A 23,869-nucleotide genomic window follows, 5' to 3' on the forward strand; every position below is an offset into this window, starting at 1 on the left:
TATATAATTGGTGAGATGAGACATGTATTCATACTAAGAATGTGAGTCAAAAACAAGTGAACATTAAATGCAATATATGTAAAACTTTTTTTAAAGTACAGATTAGTGTAGATGGATATGGAGACTTTATGGAAGAGATGTAAACTGCCCTGGGATTTGAAGAATGGACAGGAATTAAAGAAGATTGACGTTCTCATGGTTATTAAGAAAATAGAATTCAACACAAGTTTCAGGCTAATGACCAACCAGAACAGTAGTTGGCCAGGACTATATGTGAATGTTTCTCATCGTTACTGTGGCATTATTACTTGTTTAATCTGCTTCCATGTTCCCATTATATTCCCTTTTTTCCTCCCTTCACACCCCCATTAGGTGATATACAGAGCTAATCTTCTCTGAGAGGTGTTAAAAGCCATAATTCTAAAACCAGACAATCTGGGTTTGATTGTCTGAGTTCTGAGATTTGATTGTCTGAGGCTGAGATCTGAGTATTGAGGTTCAAAGCTGGCCTGAGTACTAAAGAACATGAGACTCTTATCTCCAATTAGGTACTAGAAAAAGGGAAGTGGGGCTGTGGCTCAAGGATAGAGCAGTAGCCTTGAGCTGAAGAGCTCAGGGACAGTGCCCAGGCCGAGTTCAAGCCCCATGACCCACAAAAAATTATTGCTATTATAAATGTGATAGAGGGGTTACAGTTAACATAAGTCAGCTAAAGAGTACATTTCTTTTGGGGAGCTGGGAATATGGCTTAGTGGTAGAGTAATTGCCTAGCATGCATGAAGCCCTGGGTTCAATTCCTCAGTACCAGATAAACAGAAAAGCTGGAAGTGATGCTGTGGCTCAAGTGGTAGAGTGCTAGCCTTAAGCACGGAGAAGCTCAGGGACACAGCCTAGGCCCTGAGTTCAAGCCCCAGGACCAGCAAAAAGAAAAGTACATTTCCTTTTGGACAATATCAACCCTCCCCTCATACTCTCCCAGTTTTTTTTCCTCCTGTCCTCTCCTTGTTATACAGTTCATTTCAACATAGTGTCTAATGAACACCACAGCTGCATTTGTTTATCTTTTGTCCCACCCTTAATATTCTTTTTTTTATAAAGAGAAGAAAGCTTGTTAATTGCAACAGTGTTACCTTTCTAGGTCTTTACTGTCACTAGATAACTAATTATATAATTAGCAAACACCTCTGTAGGAGCTGGAGGCCAAACTCTTGTCAGCTGATGGCTTAGGTCTTTGGCAACCCCCATAAACATGCACACTACTCACACGCTTAGGTCACACGGCTGTTTCTCAGATTGTCCTCACCCTTAGGCGATCCAGGGGCTACTCTGGTCAAATAAACACAATCACCAACTTAAGTAGGCAAGTTGAACATTTTTAAAAGAGTACTTCATCAATGTTGGGAGAGGAATGACAACTTTCCAAAGGAATTTCTGTGAAAGTAGGAACTATGGGTAGGGAGGTGGCAGCTGATATTGGGGTTAAAGAACTTCCAGAAAGAGAAAAGTCACTAATTGATAGGCTTTGGGGTGGGGGGAAGAAAGGGACTCTTTAGAAAGGCAACTAAACTCTGAATCCAGACCAGTTGGAATACATATCACATGTATATTAGCACTGTTTTTTGGGGTTTCTTCTCTGAATTTACTTCTTTTTTACACCCAGACCCCAGGGTCCCCTCTTTACAGTTCTAAACTGCTGCTCTTGAGATCACAAACATCACAACTGCCAGGGGCTTTTGATTTGCCATTTCCTTGGGACAGTCTTAATAGACTAGGAAGAAATTCTTGTCAGTACGGTTGCTTAACATTTCAGTGGGAGATTGTGAAATCTTTAGGGAGAAAAAATCTAAGGCAGGAAGGTGGATGGCTGTTTGTTTGATTAAGGTACACTATTGCCTGTGGGCAGGACAGTGACCTAATGAGATTCCTTCCAATTTAAAGATTCCAAACTTTCATTTCTCATTTTTCCCCTATCCTTGAGTTCTTTTGGCAAAATGTGAATGTGGTCAAGGAAACCAGTTGCTAGGACAATGGATATCAAAGTTCTGATGTTTGCTAAGGGATTTGACTGACTATTCTGTGTGTGTGTGTGTGTGTGTGTGTGTGTGTGTGTGTGTGTGTGTGTAAGTGTTGGGGGGTTGAGGTCCAAAGGATAACTTTACTTTGCCCAATATCACTTGGGAACTTAACTGTGCTTCCCACGAAAAACAAAAGGTGTGTGTGTGTGTGTGTGTGTGTGTGTGTGTTTGTGTGTGTGTGACATGTGTGGGTGTCCACCAGTATGGAAGCTTGAACGCACGGACTAATGCTTGCTTGTTGTTTTTTTTTTTTAATGATAGTTGGTGTTCTATCACTTGAGCCATGACTCTAGTCCAGTTACTTTGCTGGTTAAGTGAAGACAGAGCCTTAGGGATTTTTTTTTCTGCCTAGACTGGCTTTGAAGCTTCTAAGCTCCATCTTATAGGTCTCAGCCTCTATGAGCAGCTAGGATTTCAGGTGTGAATGTCTGGCTTGTATCAGCTTTCCTAAAGATGCCATCAGTATGTGATTCACAGGCCAATAACTGGAAAGGATCCCCAATATCTTCAATGAGATGCCTCTTCTTTCCAGATGTTTCACTCAGCACAACATGACCCACAGCCTGGATTCTGTCCTCCATCCACTTGCTACGGACAGCAGCAGCTCCTCCCTATATCTTCAGTGGTCAGGGGCCTATGAATGGACAAGCCAGGCATTGGCTCTCTCAACAATTATTATTGCCTTATTTTTACTCTGAAGGATTTAATTAGCGCAGTACTCTCTGCTCTCCTCTTCCCACCCTATCAAAATTTTCCGTTAAAAAATATAACAAGGATCAGTTATTTATACCTTATTGTGAATTTAATTTACACAATTCTCCAAAGTTTATTTGATTTTAAGGCTACCTCTTTATTGACCTATAAATTCAAATTTTCACTATAAAATAATTGTTTACAGCTAAGCATATTTTAACATCTCTTGTCATAAACAAATTCTTCTTTGACAATGCATCGCTACTTTCATCAGGTACAGTTTTAGACAAGCTGCTTCTGTTTCTTCTTCTTTTTCTTCCCCTTCCTCTTCCTCTTCTTCATCCTTTGTGTGTGTGTGTGTGTGTGTGTGTGTGTGTGTGTGTGTGTGTGTGTGTATGGGTTTGTGCTCAGGGTCTTGGTGATTCAGTCCAAGGCTTTACTTGAGCCATAACTCCACTTCCTAGGCAGGTTTCTTAAAATACTTTGTCTACCAAATATTTCCACTTCGGTGATTCAAGTTTCAATCCATTATATCTGGGTTCTGTTCCCAGCACTCTACTGAAACTGTTCTCGTTTAGGTAATAGTCAAACCTGGTGGACATTTTTCAGGGCTTATCTATTTGACCTTTCTACTGTAGTAAACACTTAACCACCTCCTTCTGGAAACTTTTTCATCCCTTGACTTCAGATCACTATCATCTGTATCTCTCTCAAATTTTATTTATTTTAATCTCTTGGTTCTCTTGACCACTCCTTTCTGGTGTCCTCCACAAGGTTTTCTTCCTATGTATGCCCTTTAATAGTTTTCCCAACTGCAAATAGTTTTTTTTTTCCTGATTGAAAAAGGAATATAAACCTTGGGTTTAGGCCCTTCACCACAAAAATAAAACAAAGGCAAAAAAGGCTGTTTTGTCCATTGTTTGAAAAGTCAGATCCTAGGGACTGAGGGGCATACCTTAGTACTAGATTGCTTTTCTAGCTTACACAAGGCCTTATGCTTGTTCTCAGCATTGCAGAAAAAAAAAGAGAAAAGAAAAAAAAGAATGATAAGATAGGAGGAGCCAGGCACTGGTGACTTGAGCTTGTAATTCTAGCTACCCAGTAGGCTGAGATCTGAGGATCTCAGTTGAAAGCCAGCCTGGGCACTAAAGACCTCGAGACTCTTATCTCCAACTAATTGCTATAAAACGGGAAGTGGTGCTGAGTCTCAAGGGATATGGCGGTATCCTAGAGCTGAAGAGCTCAGGTACAGTGCCCAGGCTCAGAGTTCAAAAAAAAAAAGAAAAAAATTATAAGTAAAAACAAGAAGTTGGGCCGGGAGTTTTGCCTACTGGTTAAAGTGCTTGCCTAGCATGCACGAAGACCTGGGTTCGATTCCTTGGTACCACATATAGAAAAAAGCCGGAAGTGGTGCTGAGGCTCAAGTGGTAGAGCTCTAGCCTTGAGAAAGTCCAAGGACAGTGCTCAGGCCCTGAGCCCAAGCCCAGGACTGGAATAAAAACAACAACAACAAAACAAAAGAACAACAACAAAAAAAAAACATGAAGTCAAGGGCCAGAGTTTGGCCTAGCATCCATGAAGACCCAGGTTTGAGTCCTCTGTACCACATACATAGAAAAAGCCAGAAATGGTGCTGTGGCTCAAGTGGCAGAGTGTTAGCCTTGAAGAAAAAGCCCAAGGACAGTGCTCAGGCCCTGAGTTCAAGCAAAAAAACAACAACAACAACAGCATGAATCCAACTGAAATTCTATCACCATGAGATAATACTTTGCTATATTTTGGCATATATCTATATATAATATTATAATGGTATGATATGTATAGTATAAATAGACAAATAGTATACTAAAACATTTTTGCCCATTTTTCTTACTCTTTCATGGACATCATTTCATATGAAGAAGTGCACAAAATTATTTTTTGGGTGCTGGAATTGAACCTAGGACCTCACATATACTTAGCACATACTTTACTATTGAGCAACATTCCCATCCCAGAATATTTTATTTATTTATTTATTGCCAGCCTTGAGGTCAGGGCCTGAGCACTGTCTTTGGACTATCTTAAGGCTAGAGCTCTACCACTTGAGCCTCAGCACCACTTCCAGCTTTTTTCTATGTATGTGGTACCCAGGAATCAAACCACATACATAGAAAATGGTCTTTGTGCATACTAGGCAAGCACTCTGCCACTAGGCCAAACTCCCGGCCCCCATCCCAGAATATTATATTAAAAACACATATAGAAGAACCTTGAATTTTGGCATTTACAAAAGAGATTGGGTTGTAATGAGACTGACTGAGGTTCAAAGTCTTAGAAAATAAAAATTATGCTATTTCTGTATAAGATTAGTCTAATAAATAAAATCACCAACCAGACACAGCACTGTATGTTGTAGTCCCAGTTATTAGGGATCCTTGGGTAGAAGGATGCTTGAGTCTACAACTTGAGGATCAGTCTGGGCAATGTAATGAGATTAACATCTTAAAAAAAATCCCAAGAAAACACAAAACCCTCACCCAAATTCACAAAATAGAAGAAAATGGCCTCCAAGTATGGAAACAAAATGAATTTACTTTAAAAAAATCTTGGGTTGAAGGGCTGGGAGTTTGGCCTACTGGTAGTGTGCTTGGCTAGCTTGCACAAAGACCTGGGTTCAGTTCCTCGGTACCACATACATAGAACAAAGCCGGAAATGGTGCTGTGGCTCAAGTGGTAGAGCTCTAGTCTTGAAAAAGCCTAAGGACAGTGCCCAGGCCTTGAGTACAAGCCCCATGACACACATCCCACCAAAAAAAGAAAGACTGATGTATGCACTTAAGTATTTAATGTAAAAAAAATCTTTGTGTAGTATCTTTATAAAATTACCAAGTAATTTCTTTCAATCATGGGACTTGAACTCTGAGACTGGGCTGTCCCTGAGCTCCTCAGCTCAAGGCTACCACCATACCCCTTGAGCCACAGTGCCACTTCCATTTTCTGGTGATTAATTGGAGATGAGCTCGGCCTGGCTTTGAACCTCAATCCTCAGATTTCAGTCTCCTGAGTAGCTAGGATTACAGGCGTGAGCCACCTCACCTGGCTTACCAAGTAATTTCTAAGGATAAATTACTGAAAGTAAATTTTGGAGCCAAAGTTTTTGGTAACTAACATTTAAAATTAAAATTGTTTTTCCTCTCCTTTTTTCATTAAAAATTAAATGTATCTAATCATAATGAATGAAAAAGAAAAACTATCTCTGCGGTCAGTCTTCTACTCTGCTTTGTTCTCCAGCAACAACCCGTATTACAAGTTCTCTCTCTTTATCTCTTTTTCTTCTGTGTGTGCTCATGTGCAGGAACACCAGTATGGGTGCTTGAACTCAGGGCCTAGCACTCTCACTTTTTTTTAATTTAAATTTTTTATTCAGGCATAGTGCTCTACTATTTGGGCCAAATATATACTCCTGAGTATTGGGTAGCTAATTGGAGGTATCAGTCTCACTGAATTTTTCTGCCTACACTGGCTTGAAATAGGGATCCTTAGAATTCAGCCTGCTGAGTAGCATAAGCCATTTGTGCTCAAGACAAGCTTTCTTAAAATCAAATATTTAAAAAATACTTTATTGCCCCTAAACCTTCCTTCCTTGCTTGCATCTTTTCCTCTTTCCTTCCTTCCTTCCTTCTTTCCTTCCTTCCTTCCTTCCTTCCTTCCTTCCTTCCTTCCTTCCTCCCTCCCTCCCTCCCTCCCTCCCTTCCTTCCTTCCTTCCTTCCTTCCGTCCGGCCTTCCTTCCTTCCTTCCTTCCTCCCTCCCTCCCTCCCTCCCTCCTTCCCTTCCTTTCCCGCCCTTCCTTCCTTCCTTCCTTCCTTCCTTCCTTCCTTCCTTCCTTCCTTCCTTCCTTCCTTCCTTCCCCTCTGTCTCTGTCTCTGTCTGTCTCTTTTTCTTTCTTGTGCCGATCATAGGGCTTGAATTTAGGTCCTGGTTGCTATCCCTGAACTTTTTGGTTAAGGCTAGTTCTCTACCACTTGAATCACAGGTCCATGGCTAGCTTTTTGGTGATTAAATTGTAAGGATTCATGTTCTCACCCAAACTGCCTTTCCAACTTTTAAATGTGTTCTTGCCTCTAAACATATTTCTTTTTATAATATATGCTGATAACTCCCAAGTCTATCTCTAATCCCGGCTAGGCCCTTAAGCTCCATGCAGGCAAGAATTTCCAGCTGTCAGCTGGACACGTCCACCTGGGTGTTCCATAGACAACTCCAATTTATCTAAACTGAACTGTCTTTCCTCTAAGATTTATTCTTTTTTTCTGTAATTTCAATTTTTTAAAGCAGTTTATTGTTATTATAAAAGTGATGGAGAGGGGTTATCGTTACATAAGTGAAGTAATGAATACATTTCTTTTTGGGCAACGTCCCTTACTCTCTCCTAGATTTTCCTTCTTGTTCCCACTCACAATGTAATTTCAGCTTTAATCACTGGTACCTAATTAAGTAAATCAGAAACTCAGAGGTCATTTTTCAATTCTCTTCCTCTCTCTCATCCTTAGTGGTAAAGTAGCTAAGAGTTATTCAACATTTACTGTTGGTATATATAGTATTTTATTTCATTAAGTTCTCATGGCGTTCCAGAGGTAGCTTTTGATCTTTTCCATTTTACGTATGAGGAAAACTGTGTAAGTTGTTCATGGTCACACAGCTGGGAAGCAGGGATTTAAACCTAGGCAGCTTCAATGCATGCCTCACATAATTTAGTCCTCTGCTACATTATCACCATATCTTTTTTGTCAGTCCTGAGGCTTGAACTCAGGGCTTGGGCACTATCCTTGAGCTTTCTCAAGGCAAGCTCTCTACCGCTTGAACCACTTGCAGTTTTTTCTGTGTATATGGTATCAAGCACTGCAACCCAGAGCTTTGTGCATGCTAGGCTAGCACTCTACCACTAAGCCAAACTCCTGGCCTACAACTCATCTCTCTCTTTCTCTCTCTCTCTCTCCACATCATCATTATTCTTTTTTTTTTTTTGCCAGTCCTGGGCTTACACTCAGGGCCTGAGCACTGTCCTTGGATTTTTCTCAAGGCTAGAGCTCTACCACTTGAGCCACAGCAACACTTCTGGCTTTTTCTAAGTATGTGGTACCAAGGAATCGAACGTGGGTCTTCGTACATGCTAGGCAAGCACTCTACCACTAGGCCAAACTCCCGGCCTATCATCATTATTCTTATTCTTATTATTTTGTCTCTGTGTGTACTGGGGCTTGAATTCAAGGTCTTGAGTTTTCATTTGGGTTTTCCATTCAAGGTTCATGCTCTATTACTTGAAGCACACTTCTACTTTTTGCTTTTTTTTTGGTTAATTGGAGATAAGTTTCTCACATGTTGGAAATATGTTTCAAAGGAAAACAAAACAGAGGACACATGAATGGAGAAAGAGAGGCGAAAACAGCAAATACTAAACTATGTAGCTTGAAAGTAGGGAAGGGAAGGAGAAAATGATGGAGATTGAAGAAGGGGCATTAACGAAGAAACACTGTACTCATAATTTGACTTATAGAATTATAACCCATTTGTACATTTATTCTACACTCCCCACCCCCCACCATCATCATCATCACCATCACCACCACCACCACCACCATCATCATCATAGTATAGTTTCACTTGTATTTCTTGTCCAGGCTAGCTTCAGTGATCCTCAGATATCAGCCTTTTGAATAGATAGGATTATAGGTGTGAGCAACTGGTGCCCAAGATTCTGTTATTTAACTCTAGGACTTCAGTACTTAGCATTAAGTATTTGCTTCATAGATATCAGTTAAGTTGAAATAAGTAACTTAATTGTGAACTCAGATTTCTGTTTTAGTATAAGAATTTCAGGCATCAGGGGATGGGAGTTTGGCCTAATGGTAGAATGCTTGCCTAGACCCAGGTTCAATCCCTCGGTACCACATACATACAAAAAAGCTAGGAGTGTTGCTGTGGCTCAAGCAGTAGAGCTCTAGCCTCGAGAAAGTACAAGGACAGTGCTGAGGCTCTGAACCCAAGTCCAGGACTGGCAAAAAAATTCAGGCATTAGTGACAATAGAAATACATATTTAAGCAGAGAGCAGGTGAAAGGAAGAGGAAAGCTGAAATGATATTAGCATATGTCTACTCTTTAATGTAGGGCATGTATAAACTTTAGTAAGGTAGACATTATATCTCCATTATGGATGGCAGTAACGTCAGAGCGTTGGCAAGTTTGGAGTTATGCAAGTTGGAAATAGAAAATGCGTTGGAAGTGGTGCTGCGGCTCAAGTGGTAGAATGGTAGCCTTGAACTGAAGAGCCCAGAGTTCAAGCCCCACAACTGACAAAAAAAAGAAAGAAGTGTGAAATGAGTAGCCTCAAATATGCTGAGACCTGTAGTATACCTGGAGTTAGCTTTTACAATACCAGTATGTGAAGAATGAAGATAGATGTAGTTTTCCTGAAAACCGAGAACAAGAAGTCCTACTTTATTTATTCCACTCTAGTTCATTGCTTTTCTAGCACTGTGTAGTGTTGTGAGCTCAACTGTGGAAGCATGAATTGAAAGGATCACTGGCACGGGTGGCAGGCTTGCATTTTAGGTTTTTAGTACTGGTTCTTGGAAGCCCACCCTCTAGAGATCACCCTTCTATTTTCGCAGAAAACCCCGGTTAATTCAGGTCAATGGGCTTTGGCCGATTACGGCAGGATTCTTGCTCATGGGGCAGTGCCCAGGACTGATTTATACACTCTCTCAAACAATTTCTTGGGTTGAGCAGTGAGGATTGGCAGAGCCTGCCCGTGGTACTTCTCTGGGTATTGGATGGTGCGCATTGGAGATGCAGGTTCCAGGGCAGCCACCACCACCACCCGGAAGCCTGGATGAGGCTTCTTCCGTAAGGGACGTGCAGCCAACAGCTTGGCTATTATTCAGCACGCAGGGCCCCAGCCGGGCGGCACGCGCGTGCGCAGCTGTGTGGGCGCGCCTGCGCGTGCGCGCCGCCGCCATCTGTGGGCTGGCTGGTTATTTTGCAAGCGGGAGGGGCTGTGCGCGCTCTTGCCTCTGGCCTCTGTTTCCCCCCCTCCCTCCCGGGTCCGGGTCTCTCCTTCGGAAAGATGTCGGACACGGCAGTAGCTGACACTCGGCGCCTTAACTCGAAGCCACAGGACCTGACCGATGCTTACGGGCCGCCAAGTAACTTCCTGGAGATCGACATCTTTAATCCACAGACAGTGGGCGTGGGCCGCGCGCGCTTCACCACCTATGAGGTTCGCATGCGGGTGAGTCACGGGGTGAGGGAGACAGCTGAGGGAGGATGGGGGGTGGGGGTGGTTCGGGCTGCCATGGGGACAGCTAACTGAGAAGACACTTGAAGGGGTCATTTGGGGGTTAGGGACTTACTAGGTTTGGAGAGAGGTCTGCAGACTCAGCTGTGGCCTGAGGATACAAAAAACTCCAGAGGGGGACACCACACGGTGGTGGGGGGAGCTTTCAGAGAAAACAAGTTCCCACGAAGCATGGCTGGACAGGGTGGGGATGATGGACAAAGATTAGTGAGGAATTCAAGTAGATAGGAATCATGACTGACGGAAGGAAAGGGAGAGTGGAAGAGGGCTGGGGGGGGGGATGGAAAGCCTCGGCGACTTATCACTGAGTCTCATAACTAAACTAGGTTATACTGGCTAGTCTAAAGACGGAGGGCAGGAAGGCCCAAGGTTCTTCCCAGTGAGGCCTCTCTGGGATGATGGAGTTAAGCAAAGGCTCTAGGTTAAAGGGAAGTTAGACTCCAGGAAAAGAAAACAGTGGGTTTGTGGGAGAAGAAATACAAAAGGAGTTTCCTTGAAACTCAGTACTTCCTTGAATTAACATCTAAAGGAGGGAAATATTTGACTTATTTACTTTAAAAATGTTTTAAGTACTTCTACAAAGGGGTTTCAGCTCAACAAGGCAGGTGACTAGCATAATACATCTTGATCAATGTAACTCAATTCATCATGAGAGAAATATTTTTTGCTTAAGTTTCCTCAGGTGCCACATGGCTGTATTTCACTGAAACCTGGCCCTTCACTGAACTTGACGGATTGTCAGTTGCTGCTCTCATCATGTGCTGATCCTTTAGATTTGAAGTATCTAGAATGTTTACCTCAGTAGTTATGAGTGCTTACTTGGATTGTCTGTATAGGAAAGACCATTTAACTTTTCCATTCCAGATTAACCTTTTGGATTCTGTCCCTGATCTGTACATCCCTTAATCCATGACATTTCAGAACTGCTCAAGGAGTGGCTTCTTCCAGTGTGCTCCACAGAGGACTTTATTCTCTAGTGCTTAGTCCACAGTACAAGGATGGAATGTGCAGAAAGAGTACATGGTTTGCAGATTTTTTTCCTTAGTTGAACTGGTTATAGGTTAAGAAATGTAAGCACCATTTTCGACTTTTTCTTACATTTGCTTCTCAGGCTAGTGAGCTACCATTTTTCTCTATGGATAACATCTTACTCAAGCATTATTGAAGACCTAAAAGAGTATCTATCATTTTGCAGTGAATGAATTGAATGGAAAACTGGGACCTCTCACCTGTGCTTTGGAAGCTCATGCAATGACGATCTCCAAATTCAAGTTGGGCACAAGTCCAAATTGAAGAAAGAACAGTGAATAGCAAAACATGAGAAGCATTTGTCTTACACATAGCTAAGACTTATCTGAAATCCTCTCTTTGGAGAAGTATGGAATTTAGGTCCTCCACAGTATGATAAAAACAGGGGACTTAGTGGTAGAAAACTTAGTTACATAAGGGAGCAAGACTTGTTCAGTACATAAATTCTGTGCTGTGCTATTTTGGAGATATTAGTGTTCCCTAAAAGGGATTGTGAATGAGTAGCTCTATATTTCAAGTATTGAAACAACAAACCAACAAAATGTCTAATAAATGTCAAGGGTTGGTTGCAGATCTTGAGTGTGCAAAACCCACATGAACCTTTCCATCATCAGCCCTTTCCCATTATTTCCAATTGTATAATGCTGGTGAGAGGTCATGGTATTCCATAGTCTGTCAGTTTTGTTACTTCTGTATTGCTTGCATTGATTTATATGGCTCTGTAGGCGTTTAATTTTTTTTTTTTTGCCAGTCCTGGGGTTGAGCTCAGGGCCTGAGCGCTGTCCTTGGACTTTCTCAAGGCTAGAGCTCTACCACTTGAGCCTCAGCACCACTTCTGGCTTTTTTCTATGTATGTGGTTCCGAGGAATCGAACCCGGGTCTCCATGCATGCTAGGCAAGCACTTTAACCACTAGGCCAAACTCCCGGCCCTTAATTTTTTTTTTAAATTGAACTCCATTTTGGGGAACACTGGTAAAATCATTTGTACTTATTTCTTCTTGTGTTCAGGATTGAACCTCAGGCTCATAAATGCTGAGTACACCATCTTCAACTAATTCAAACCCACAGACTAAATATTGCTAAAGCTATTCTCTTTCATTTTGCTCAAGAAGTAATCCTACTTTCAACATGGGGGAATTGGAGAAGATTTATGGTGACCTAACATGAATAAACACACACACACACACACACACACTCTGTTACATATGTTGGTTTCTTTGTGGACTTCAGCTTTGCTTCTTTTGGGCAGAGCCAAAGGAGCCTTGATATTCTATTCTAGTTTCTTGATATGATTTGTAGCTTGATGCCCAGGTGCTATCCTAATGTAAAACAGCTTCTTCCTTAGGTGGCTAGATGCTGAGATGAAAGGCTCTTATTGTCACCATTTTGAGAAAGAAGGGCAATAATAGAATTTTTTTTGCTAGTCCTGAGGCTTGAACTCAGGGCCTGGGCACTATCCTTGACTTTCTCAAGGCTAGTGCTCTACCACCTGAGACACAGCACTTCTTCCGGCTTTTTCTGTGTATGTGGTACAGAGGAATTGAACCCAGGGCTTTGTGCGTGCTAGGCACGCACTCTACCACTAGGCTATGATCCCGACCCCAAATAAGAGCATTTTTGTGGGTCAAATTAGGAGTTCACAAAATGACAGTGATTGATCTGTCTGTGTCTTGGAAGAATCTACTTAGTATTTTTTTTCTTTTAGTTGGTATTTTCTTAGCTTCTGCAAAGCCTATTAGTTAAAGTCCTACTGTTTAGGGATGACAGTATATGCAGTGAACCCTGATAGACATATAGAATCACATGATACTATAAAGGGCCTTTTTTCCCTCTTCTGGAATTCTGAGAAGTTTTCTATAATGATTTATTTTGAAGAGTTAATACATGCAAATAGTACCAAAGGTATGCTATAAAGTTGTCCTCCCTCCTTTTCCTCTAGAGATTCTCTTTTCTGAAACAACCACTGTTTCTAGTTTCTTGTAAGTATTTTTTTACTAATTTATTGCCAGTCCTAGGGCTTGAACTCAGGGCCAGGACACTGTAATGGCTATTCATTTTTCCTTTTGTAGGTAAGGGAAGAATAAGTAGATATATAAGATCTCTACTGAGGAATTAAGTTTTGAATTAAGGGAAGAATAAGTGGATGTATAGGATCTCTATTGAGTAATTAAGTATTGAATAACTGCATTTTGGTAATGCAAAAGATGTCATGGTTCTTGATTTGATAAGATCTTAATTTGATTAGTTAGGTCATCAAAACAATGCATATTGGAGCTTTTTTGTTTGTTTGTTTTTGTCTTTTGTGGGACTTGAACTCTGGGCCTGGGAGCTGTCCCTTAGCTCTTTTACTCAAGTCTAATATTCTACTACTTTGAGGCACAATGCCACTTCTGATTTTCTGATGGTTAATTGGAGATAAGAGTTTTATGGACATTTTTGCCCAAGCTTACTTTGAACCACAATCCTCAAATCTCAGCCTCGAGTGTGGTTAGGTTAACAGGTGTGAGCAACCAGTGCCTACCTATGGTGTTTTTTTTTTCCTTTGCCAATCCTGAGGCTTAAGCTTAGGGCCTGAATACTGTTCTTGGGCTTTCTCAAGGCTAGAGCTCTACCACTTGATCCACAGCACCACTTCTGGCTTTTTGTATATATATGGTACTGAGGAATCAAACCCGGGTATTGGTGCTTGCTAGGCAAGCACTCTACCACTAGGACAAACTTCCAGCCCAGTGGCTATACTGTTTTAAAAATCCATTGAATGCTGCTAGCTCATTCCTATAGTTCTAGCTATTTAGGTCAAGATAGGAGCTTTGAGGTTTGAAATTAGCTTAGTCAGAAAAGTCCAAAACTCTCTTGTCTCTAATTAAGGACCAAAAAGGTGAGAGCAGAGCTGTGGGACAAGTGGTAGAACCTTGAGCAAAAAAAAGCCAAGTTAGACTTCATGAGGCTCTAGTCCCAGAACCAAGAAAAAAACAACCCTAAACTCAATACCATGTCAAGCAATACTGAAGTATAAGTGTAAGAGGAGTTCAAGGGGGAGGGAGGCCATAATTTCCAGCTGGTGTTGTGAGGAAAGAGGTTCTGGATGAAATGAGAAGTTGAGCTAGGACTTCAAGAATGGAAAGAATCTCAAGGAAAAACAGAAGGAAGCATAGCTTGGAGGTGTTTATCTCTTTCTTTACAGGGAACTTGACTTTTTTTTTTGAGACAAGGTCTGGCTATGTAGCCCAGGCTGGCCTGAAACTTATCACCTTCCTGTCTTACTCTCATGCTAGAATTATAGGTGTTCACCAACATGTGCAGCTTTTGGGTCATATTAAAAATTGTTATTATAAGGTGATTACAAACTTTCATCATTATTTTCTTTTGCCAGTCCTAGGGCTTGAACTCAGGGCCTGGGCACTGTCCTTGGGTTTTCTCAAGGCTAGGGCTATACCACTTGAGCTACAGCACCACTTCTGGCTTTTTCTGTGTATGTGGAACTGAGGAATTTAACCCAGGGTTTCATGTGTACATACATACACATGCGCACTATTTCTGTACTTGATTTTACACATATAACATCTTTCCATACTGCTGTATGTATGTATTTCAGATTATTTTCTTAGTTATATAGTATCTCACTATATAGATATACCATACATTATTTAGCCAGTTTAGTTAAAATTCTTCTATATACATATTTGCATATGATTGTGAATCTATTTGTAGGATATTTCTAAGCAGGAAGGGAGGCCTTTGCTCATCATTAGGGATGGAATTAAATGCTCTACCACTGAGCCACATAACCCAGTGCCAACAAGTAACGTGTGTGTGTGTGTGTGTGTGTGTGTGTGTGTGTGTGTTTGTGCCTGTGCTGGTCCTGGGCTTAAACTCAGGGCTTGGGCACTGTCCCTTAGCTTTTGTGCTCAAGACTAATGCTCTACCACTTGAGCCACAGCCCCACTTGCTTTTTGCTGATTAATTAGGTATAAGTCTCACAGAGTTTACTGTCCAGGCTTGCTTTGAACTATGATCTTCATATCTCAGCATCCTGAGTAGCTTGAATTATAAACCTAAGCCACCAGTACCCATCTTGTTTGTTTTTTATTTTTTTGTTTTGTTTTTGCTCAAAGTTAGCATTCTACCACTTGAGCCACATCTTTACTCCCTAATTTTTGGTGGTTGATTAGAGATGAGAATCTGACAGACTTTTCTTCCCCTACTGGCTTTGAACTTGAATTCTCAGATCTCAGTCTCCTGGGTAGCTAGGATTACAGCTGTGAGCCATTAGCATCCAGCAAGGGACTCATTGCCATTTAAGACATGATTTGGGTATATGGTAATGTTGGCACTCATCTGATTCTGTTTTGAGTGGGTTGTAAGGGCATGGTCGATAGAAGCTATTTTTTTTGTTTGTAGTGCTGGGATCAAGTCTAGGGTCTCCCATATTCTAGGTAAGTTGTTTGTTTGTTTGCTCTGGAACTTGAACTCAGGGCCGAGGTGCTCTCCCTGAGTCTCTTTGAGCTCAAGGCTAGCGCTCTGCCACTTAAGACACAGCACCACTTCCTGTTTTCCAGTGGTTAATTGGAGATAAGAGTCTCACAGGAACTTTTCTGCCCCAGCAGGATTCAAGTTGCATTTGAATTATGATCCTCAGATCTCAGCCCCCTGAGTACCGAGGATTATAGATGTGAACTACCAGTGCATGCCTTTTTTTTCTTTTTTTTAATTTATAATTTTTTTATTGTAATTAGTAAAAGGGTTACATGATATTTGCCAGATAGAAGGTGCATTAATTCACATACATTGATACCCTTTCACATGTCTTGGTACCCATCACCTTCCCCCCCACCCACCACCCACCCCCCCCCATGCCTTTTTTTTTAACCACTGAACTATATCTCTAGACTTACAGGAGTATTTCTTCATTGAAATCTATCCAGTGGTTCTGATCAGTGGCCACCCCCAGCTTGAATCTTATTTACCATTTTGCTTTATTTCTTTCTTTCCTGTAGACAAATCTACCTATCTTCAAACTGAAAGAGTCCTGTGTACGGCGGCGCTACAGTGACTTTGAGTGGCTGAAAAATGAACTGGAGCGAGATAGTAAGGTATAGCCTTTGTAGTTCCCTTGTAGGAAGAAATACACATAAGCTGAGAAGGTGGCACAGTCTGGCTGGGCAGTGATGGCGCATGCCTATAATCCTAGCTACTCATGAGGCTGAAAACTAACAGTTGTGATTTGAGGCCAGCCTAGGCCAAAAAAATCTGTGCGACTCTTATCTTCAACTAACCACTCCAAAAGCCAGGAAGTAGAGCAGTGGCTCAAAGTAGTAGAGCACTAGCCTTGAGCAAAACAGTTCAGGGAGAGTATCTAAACCCCATGATGGGCAAATAAATCAATAAAATCATAGTCTGTACAGTCTTGTAGGGAATAGAGAAGATGATCACACATATACCAAATTCCAGTATATATATATATATACCTTTTGAAACTTGAAAAAGGTAAGTTTCGGAGAAAGTTTTAAATTGATATAAACTTTATTAATTAGTTTATGTCCTTTTTTTTCCTTTTCTAAGCCTTCAAGTTCCCTGGGGGTATTTTACATCTCAAGTGCAACTAGATACAGTTTTCCTGCTTTAAAGGCCACGTGTGACAATACCTGAAGACACTGAGAACAAAATGCCTGTAGCAGTGGCTAGGGCCACATGTGGCGGTGTCTGCCTAGGACAGGTTTTTTAAAGTATTACTTCCCTTAGTAGCTAGTAAACTCTTATTCCAGTTTCAAGTCCAATAAGAAGGAAAGTTGAGTGTCAAGAAAGGCCTAACTAAAATTTAGTTAGTAGATTATTTTCTTTCTTTCTTTCTTTTTTTGCCAGTCCTGGGCTTGAGCTCAGGGCCTGAGCACTGTCCTTGGACTTTCTCAAGGCTAGAGCTCTACCACTTGAGCCTCAGCACGACTTCCGGCTTTTTTCTATGTATGTGATACTGAGGAATCGAACCCAGGTCTTCATGCATGCTAGGCAAGCACTTTAACCACTAGGCCAAACTCCCGGCCCTCTTTCTTTTTTTTTTTTTTTTTTTAATGCCAGCTCTAGGGCTAGAACTCAGGGCCGGTGAATTGTCATATTGCCATTGAACTTTTGTTTCTTTCAAAGGGGAAAAAACCCTCTTATTTTCACTTCCTGAAATTCGTTTTGATAATCCTAAGCTAGTGTTATACTGCTTGAGCCACAGCGCCACATCCAGCTTTTTTGATGCTTACTTGGAAATAATAGTCTCATGGACTTTCCTTTCCTGCTTTGAATCGTGATCTTCAGATCTCAGCTTCCTGAGTAGCTAAGATTAAGTCTGAATTATCCTGGCTATATTGTAAGATCTTAGTTCTTGAAAGTTGCTGACCGTGGGATAGGATGAATATTATTCCAAATAAGAAATGAGTTATCCAGAAATTTTTCAGATTTGCTTACAGGGGAGGATCTCATTATTCCCTTTCCACACGTTTACATTGTATTAAAATAAAATCTCACTCCTCTTATCACACGCTGTACAGGAATTTACATTCCCTTTCTTCCCCTCTCCTTTATGGCTGATAATTTGTATCTGCTTGCAGATTGTAGTACCACCACTGCCTGGGAAAGCCTTGAAGCGGCAGCTCCCTTTCAGAGGAGATGAAGGGATCTTTGAGGAGTCATTCATTGAAGAAAGGAGGCAGGGCCTTGAACAGTTTATTAATAAGTAAGCTAAATTCCTAGAGGCTCCGCTTGATACTTTTGCTATTGTGCTGTCTTTGTGTGTGTGTGTGTGGGAGGTTGTGGGGGCGGGTAGTGTGCTGGTTACCAAAATTATCTTGCACGTGTTAGAGGCAAATATTCTACCTTTGAGCTGCCCTGTCAATCAGGATACTTCTGACTATATTCTCAGTCTTTCTGTATGTTCTGTCTATCCCATCATTGCATAAAGCATACTGTCATGTGATCTGATTGTGTGTTGGATTGGTTGGATGTAAAATTTTATATCTTTGAGTTCTGGTCTTGGATGTCTGATCTGAGATGGCATTGCATGCTAATGCTTTTACTTATGGATAATCCCCCTTTGCAGTTCAATCACCTTTCCTGTCTAGAATATTGCGGTGGTACCATACTGCAATTGGCTCAATCCTTAGGGCTAGCCTTGTCTTTATTCCCAACTCCAGACTGCTATCAGTCTGCTAGTTATACTACTGACAAGTGTCTTGGTCTCTTTATAGAATTGCTGGGCACCCACTGGCTCAGAATGAACGCTGCCTACACATGTTCCTGCAGGAGGAGGCAATTGACAGGAACTACGTCCCTGGGAAGGTGCGCCAATAGGAGCCCCTCTCACCACTTGCCCTCTACTTTCCTGCTGAAATGACATTGGTTTTTACACTAAGCCTTTCTCTCTCTTTGATCTGAAGTTGGCTACCCATCCCCTGGCCTGATAGACTGTCTGACATTGTGCCCCTTGGTACTTGAATACACCGTGTGGGCACTGTGCTAGGGAAACCACAGGCAGATGCTCTTTGCTTGGGATTGGGGGTGGGTGGGTGGGGAGTTGGACTGGAAGGTAATTTGGGGCGTATTTACCTATGCCAGTCGGCTAACCTTGGGGGGAGGGGGGCTTTGCTGGAAAGCACTTGTATTCATACTGATGCTGCAAGTCCAGGGGATTTTTTTTCTTATTCTTAAGTTTAACCAGGACCACTGAGCAGGGAAAAACAAAACAAAACAAAAACAACAACAAAAAGCCCTGCCTTTCCTACCTGCATGAACGTTTTCCTTTTTGAGAAGGTGGTAGAGATCCCCAAAGCTCTCCTTGTTTCCTTTAAACCTACTCCCAGTTTTCTCAAGTTTATTTTGCTGCTTTCCCTTTCTCCCTTGTTGCTTTTCCATGGCAGTAATCCTAGAATTTAAGCAGTCTGGTGTGTAGTGCAAGGTGTGCGGGTTTCCTGGGCCCCTCATCATGGCTGCTGTACAGTCAGAAGAAAGCCATAGGGCAGTAGGGGAGCTCCTATTGCCTAGCCCCTCTCCCTCTGTGGCTCCTTACTCTGGCTGCCTAGTTTTTCTCACCAGCAGGTGAGTATGGGCCAACAGTTCTTCCTTCCCAAGCCCTTTCTACTTAAAGGTTAGTTTTGTGGGTTTGGTGGGTCAAGGGGTGGAGATAATTCACCACTGTCAGGTGTTCCCCAGAACGGTGGGAGTCAATCATGTTCTAGGTTTCTCTGGTAGGGAAGGAATTCATCACTTTCCTCCTTCGACCCTCCGTTTCTCCACCCTTTTAGTGCTCTCCCAAGGGCAGAAGCACACAAACCACACAGTCTCTTGATTTCTGCTAAGCACTTTTGAGCTGTTGAATGGGGCTCAGGGGCAAGAGTTGTTAGTTGCCTTCCCCAACTTGGTCACAGGGTTATTGAACTGACTGCACTTGTTTCCCATGGAACTCCAGCCTTGTCCCCAGGTCCTGAACTTAGGCTAGTACCTGGGTATGGATTTCCTAAATTTTACAGAGGCTAAAGCAGCTTGCTGAGACTGAGCTGTCCTGGACTTTTGTCTGGGAGGTAGTGGTTTGTTTACTGGGGCACGCTATTCCTCAAAGTGGTGAGATGAGAGCAAGGAAACTTTTGCTGCCACGTGAAAGTTGGGGCTCTTTGCTTAGACTCCCTATCATGCAAGTATTGGAGTAGTTTCTGGGGTGGGGGTGGGGAAAGGGTTACCAGTTCTGATGTGCCCCTGATCAGAGAGATTAGGATTTTGGGGTTTGTCGTAGGATTTGGAACCTATCTAAATATTGAGGTTCCATGAGACAGATCATCTCTCTAGTTGCTGAGCCTGTCCAGAGGCTGAGCAGCTGCTAGAGATAGGCTCTGCACCCTTTCCCACCTCACCAGTGTTGGTATTGTTGCTGCCTTTTGATTTGTATTCTCTGTTATAGACGTTTTTTTTTAAAGACTTCCTCTTTTCATTGTGCACAAATGCTGAGAGTTTAAGGCCCCATCTCTGCTATGTATATATCCTGACTTGGGGCTTTTCTTCAGCAAACTGTTTGTTCTTCTGTCAGACAATGTCATATTCAACTTTGTTCATATTAAACCACTGTGAAGCAAGCCTCTGTTTTTCTCCTTATGTTGTACATTTAATCATTCTTAGTGTGGTGGATATGCTGGGTATTGTGTGTAAGTCATATAACATGGCCAGTGTCTTGGGGTGTAAAGTAAGTTTTGCACCGACATTACAAAAGTAGATCCTAACACTCTAGTTCAATTATTATATACTTAACCTTTTTTGCATCTTTTTTTTTGCCAGTTCTGGGCTTGAGCTCAGGGCCTGAGCACTGTCCTTGGAGTTTCTCAAGGCTAGAGCTCTACCACTTGAGCCTCAGCACCACTTCCGGCTTTTTTTTCTATGTATGTGGTACCAAGGAATCGAACCCGGGTCTTCATGCATGCTAGGCAAGCACTTTAACCACTAGGCCAAACTCCCGGCCCCCCTTTTTGCATCTTGCAATTGACTTTGACACAGAAAGAAAACATTGGCTCCCAGGAAGTAGCCATAAGTACACAGTACCTGTGGTTTAGCATATTTGGTTTTGAGCTGCAGACTTGTGCTAACTTGGGTATAATATATTCATATTATACATATGTTTGTATGTGTATATGTGTACATAAACAACACACATACTCATCCTCGGATACACCCACACACCACCAAGAAACACTATTTCTTTCACAGGCTTTTTACCTCAATTGACATTTTGTTGCTTTTCAAATTGATTTGTTGCAGACAGAAAGGTGGGTGATCTCTTGGGAACTTTTGATGAATTGATATTTTCAGTTGACCAATGTGTTCTGAAATGATTTCCTATACACAGGGGGTTTTGGGAAGGATTGGAATGAGGTAGGAATCTCATCGTTTGGAAAATCAAAGAAAGCTCAATATGGAAAAGAAGGTATAAAACCTTCTCTTTTTTGCCAGTCCTGGGCTTGAACTGAGGGCCTGAGCACTGTCCTTGGACTTTCTCAAGGCTAGAGCTCTACCACTTGAGCATCAGCACTACTTCCCGCTTTTTTTCTATGTATGTGGTACCGAGGAATAGAACCTAGGTCTTCATGCATGCTAGGCAAACACTACCACTAGGCCAAACTTGAGTCCCCAACACCTTCCGTTGATGTGCCTAAATGATCAGGAAATTAAGATGACTTAAGAGGAAAGTAGAAAAGGGATAGCTAAAACGAGGTTGTTAAGAGGCTTTTGATAGGTGAGGAATGAGATGAACAAAGGGATCTGGGAGAATGAGAAAAAAATATAGGTATCACTGTGAAACAAAGGAAAGGAAGAGTAAAGAGATATCACCTTAGGCAACAGCATTAGAGAATGGCCTGGAAATTCTAGAAAAAGTAGCTTTGATATAAAGTAAGAAAGGTTTGGACAGATGACATTTGTTTAACAAATGCTAGTTAAGTCTTGTTTGCCCAGCTCTGTGCTAAAAGCTAGCACACAGGGTGGACTGGTCATGGTACAAGTAAAGTATACTGACATTCTCTTTCTGCATATTCTGGACTAAAAGAGATTTCTATATCAGGCAAAAATGCCAGAGACAAAGTAAGAAAAGAGTCTCAGATTTATCTGGTTAATTATCCAGTCTTTTTTCTTTCTTTCTTTTAGTATCAGACCAGTGAAATTTCTTCTCTTTGGAGTCAAAGTGGCCATTTTAGCAAAGTAATTAGGTCTTGCAAGGACTGTAAACCCAAGCTGTCTTACCCATTTATTTTGTGGCAAAGCATAGTTTTATAAGGAATTAAAGTTTACACTCATATCTAAATATTTACTACTAATGAATCCTCCTTATTCGTAGCACAGAAAGGGCTCAATCTTATACTGGAATCTGGAAGACAGACTAACAAAACATTTTACACATAGCTATACCTAAAAGAAGCCTACATCCTCACATTCCAAAGATGCCTTATCGACCCTTGCCCCATTCTTGAAGATTAGGAGTTGGGCAAGTAAAAGCTAGAGAGGTGAACAACAGCAAGCTTCTCAGGAGCTTTTGTATCATAGATTTCCTAGGTGAGATTCTTCTATGTTGAAATATCTGGGGTAATAATTGAAGTAAAATTACTTTCTTCTGGGGAAATGTGGACCAGCTGCTCAGTGGAATAGATATTTCTTCATGTCCTTGAGGGTTTGTTGAGTCACCCGTGGTAGTCTCCTAGACACAATAACAGTTCTAATTTTTCCTCACTTGGCTCATTTTTTAACCCTTTTATCTTTATAATTCTGAAATCTCTCCAAGATCCTCACATGTCCCTAAGTCACAGAGTCTAAAACTGGATACAACTTTAATTATAGCCTGAAGGATAGGTGGTTGTTATTTCCATTTATACATCATAGTATTCCAAGTTTACTTTTAAAATATAAACTCCTTGGGACTAATTTAGCATGTAGTTCTCTGCTACTCCCTTCCTGAACACTCACCAACCTTTTATTCCTCTTATCTCTTTTACCTTGCTTATACAAAAAATTATTTCCTCATTTTATTTTATTTTATTTTATTTTATTTTTTTGCCAGTCCTGGGCTTGAGCTCAGAGCCTGAGCACTGTCCTTGGACTTTCTCAAGGCTAGAGCTCTACCACTTGAGCCTCAGCACCACTCCGGCTTTTTTGTATGTATGTGGTACTGAGGAATTGAACCTGGGCCTTTATGCATACTAGGCAAGCACTCTACCACTAGGCCAAACTCCCAGCCCCCTCATTTTATTTTGATTTCTTTTTTACCTTCCCCTCTTTTTTTCAGTGTCTGTCCCTGCTTTGTGTGTGTGTGTGTGTGTGTGTGTGTGTGTGTGTGTGTGTGTGTGTATGTGTGTGTTTTGCTCAAGGCTTGTGCTCTGCCCCTTGAGCCACAGCTCCACTTCTGGCTTTTTACTATTTAATTGGAGATTAGAGTCTTGGATTTGTCTGCCTGAGCTGGTTTGAACTGTGACCTTATGATCTCAGCCTCCTGAGTAGCTAGGATTACTGGCATGAATCACCTGTCTGCCCCATTGTCCACACTTTTCTGAAAAGAAAAAAGTATAGAACAGGCAAACTGGAGGTAATTATTGATATCACAAAAGTTCTTTAAATCAGGTTTCTTTTAAATAAATGGTTTCTATGGTATTTTGAATATATTTAGATAATAAACTATTTGATGTAGGGAAAGTGAAGGTATGTGGTACCAAGGAATTGAACCCAGGGCCTCGTGCATGCTAGGCAAGCACTCTACCACTAGGCCAAACTCCCGGCCCGGGATGCCTAATATTCTAAGACTTCAAATGTTAATAATATGTTGTTAGCCTGAAGACTCAAGAATATTTGAAAAGAGCTGGGTGCAGTGGCTCACGCCTGTAATCCTAGCTACTTAGAAGGCTGAGATCTGAGGATCAAGGTTCAAAGCCAGTCTGGGTACAATAGAACCTGACACTTTTATCTCCAGTTAACTGCTAGAAAATGGGAGGTGGGGTTTGGTTCAAGGGTAGGGTGGTAGCCTTGAGCTGAAGAGCTCAGGGACAGAGCCCAGGCCCAGAGTGCAAGACCCATGACCCACCAAAAAATTTTGAAAAAGCAGAAAGAGTACTAGGGTTGGGATATGATCCTGACTTTTGGAGCTAGCTGTTTAGGTTCTTGGGCAAATTGTTTCAGCATTTTGGTCTGTTTTTTCAAACTAAAAAATAAAGAGATTTAATTAAATGAT

The 23,869-nt window shown here is 41.6% G+C and overlaps 1 protein-coding gene across 1 annotated transcript; it reads left to right on the top strand.

Moving 5' to 3' along the window:
• The first annotated feature begins 9,771 nt into the window (after positions 1-9,771).
• Positions 9,772-20,243, top strand: Snx12 (sorting nexin 12). The gene is made up of 4 exons (XM_090326018.1): positions 9,772-10,040; positions 16,134-16,229; positions 17,733-17,857; positions 18,369-20,243. The coding sequence occupies exons 1-4, from the start codon at positions 9,876-9,878 to the stop codon at positions 18,469-18,471; spliced, it is 489 nt and encodes a 162-aa protein (XP_090182144.1). The 5' UTR covers positions 9,772-9,875; the 3' UTR covers positions 18,472-20,243.
• The last annotated feature ends 3,626 nt before the right edge of the window (positions 20,244-23,869 follow it).

Source organism: Megascapheus bottae, chromosome X (genome assembly GCF_031878675.1).
Source record: "Megascapheus bottae isolate mThoBot1 chromosome X, mThoBot2.hap1, whole genome shotgun sequence".
NCBI lineage: Eukaryota > Metazoa > Chordata > Mammalia > Rodentia > Geomyidae > Megascapheus > Megascapheus bottae.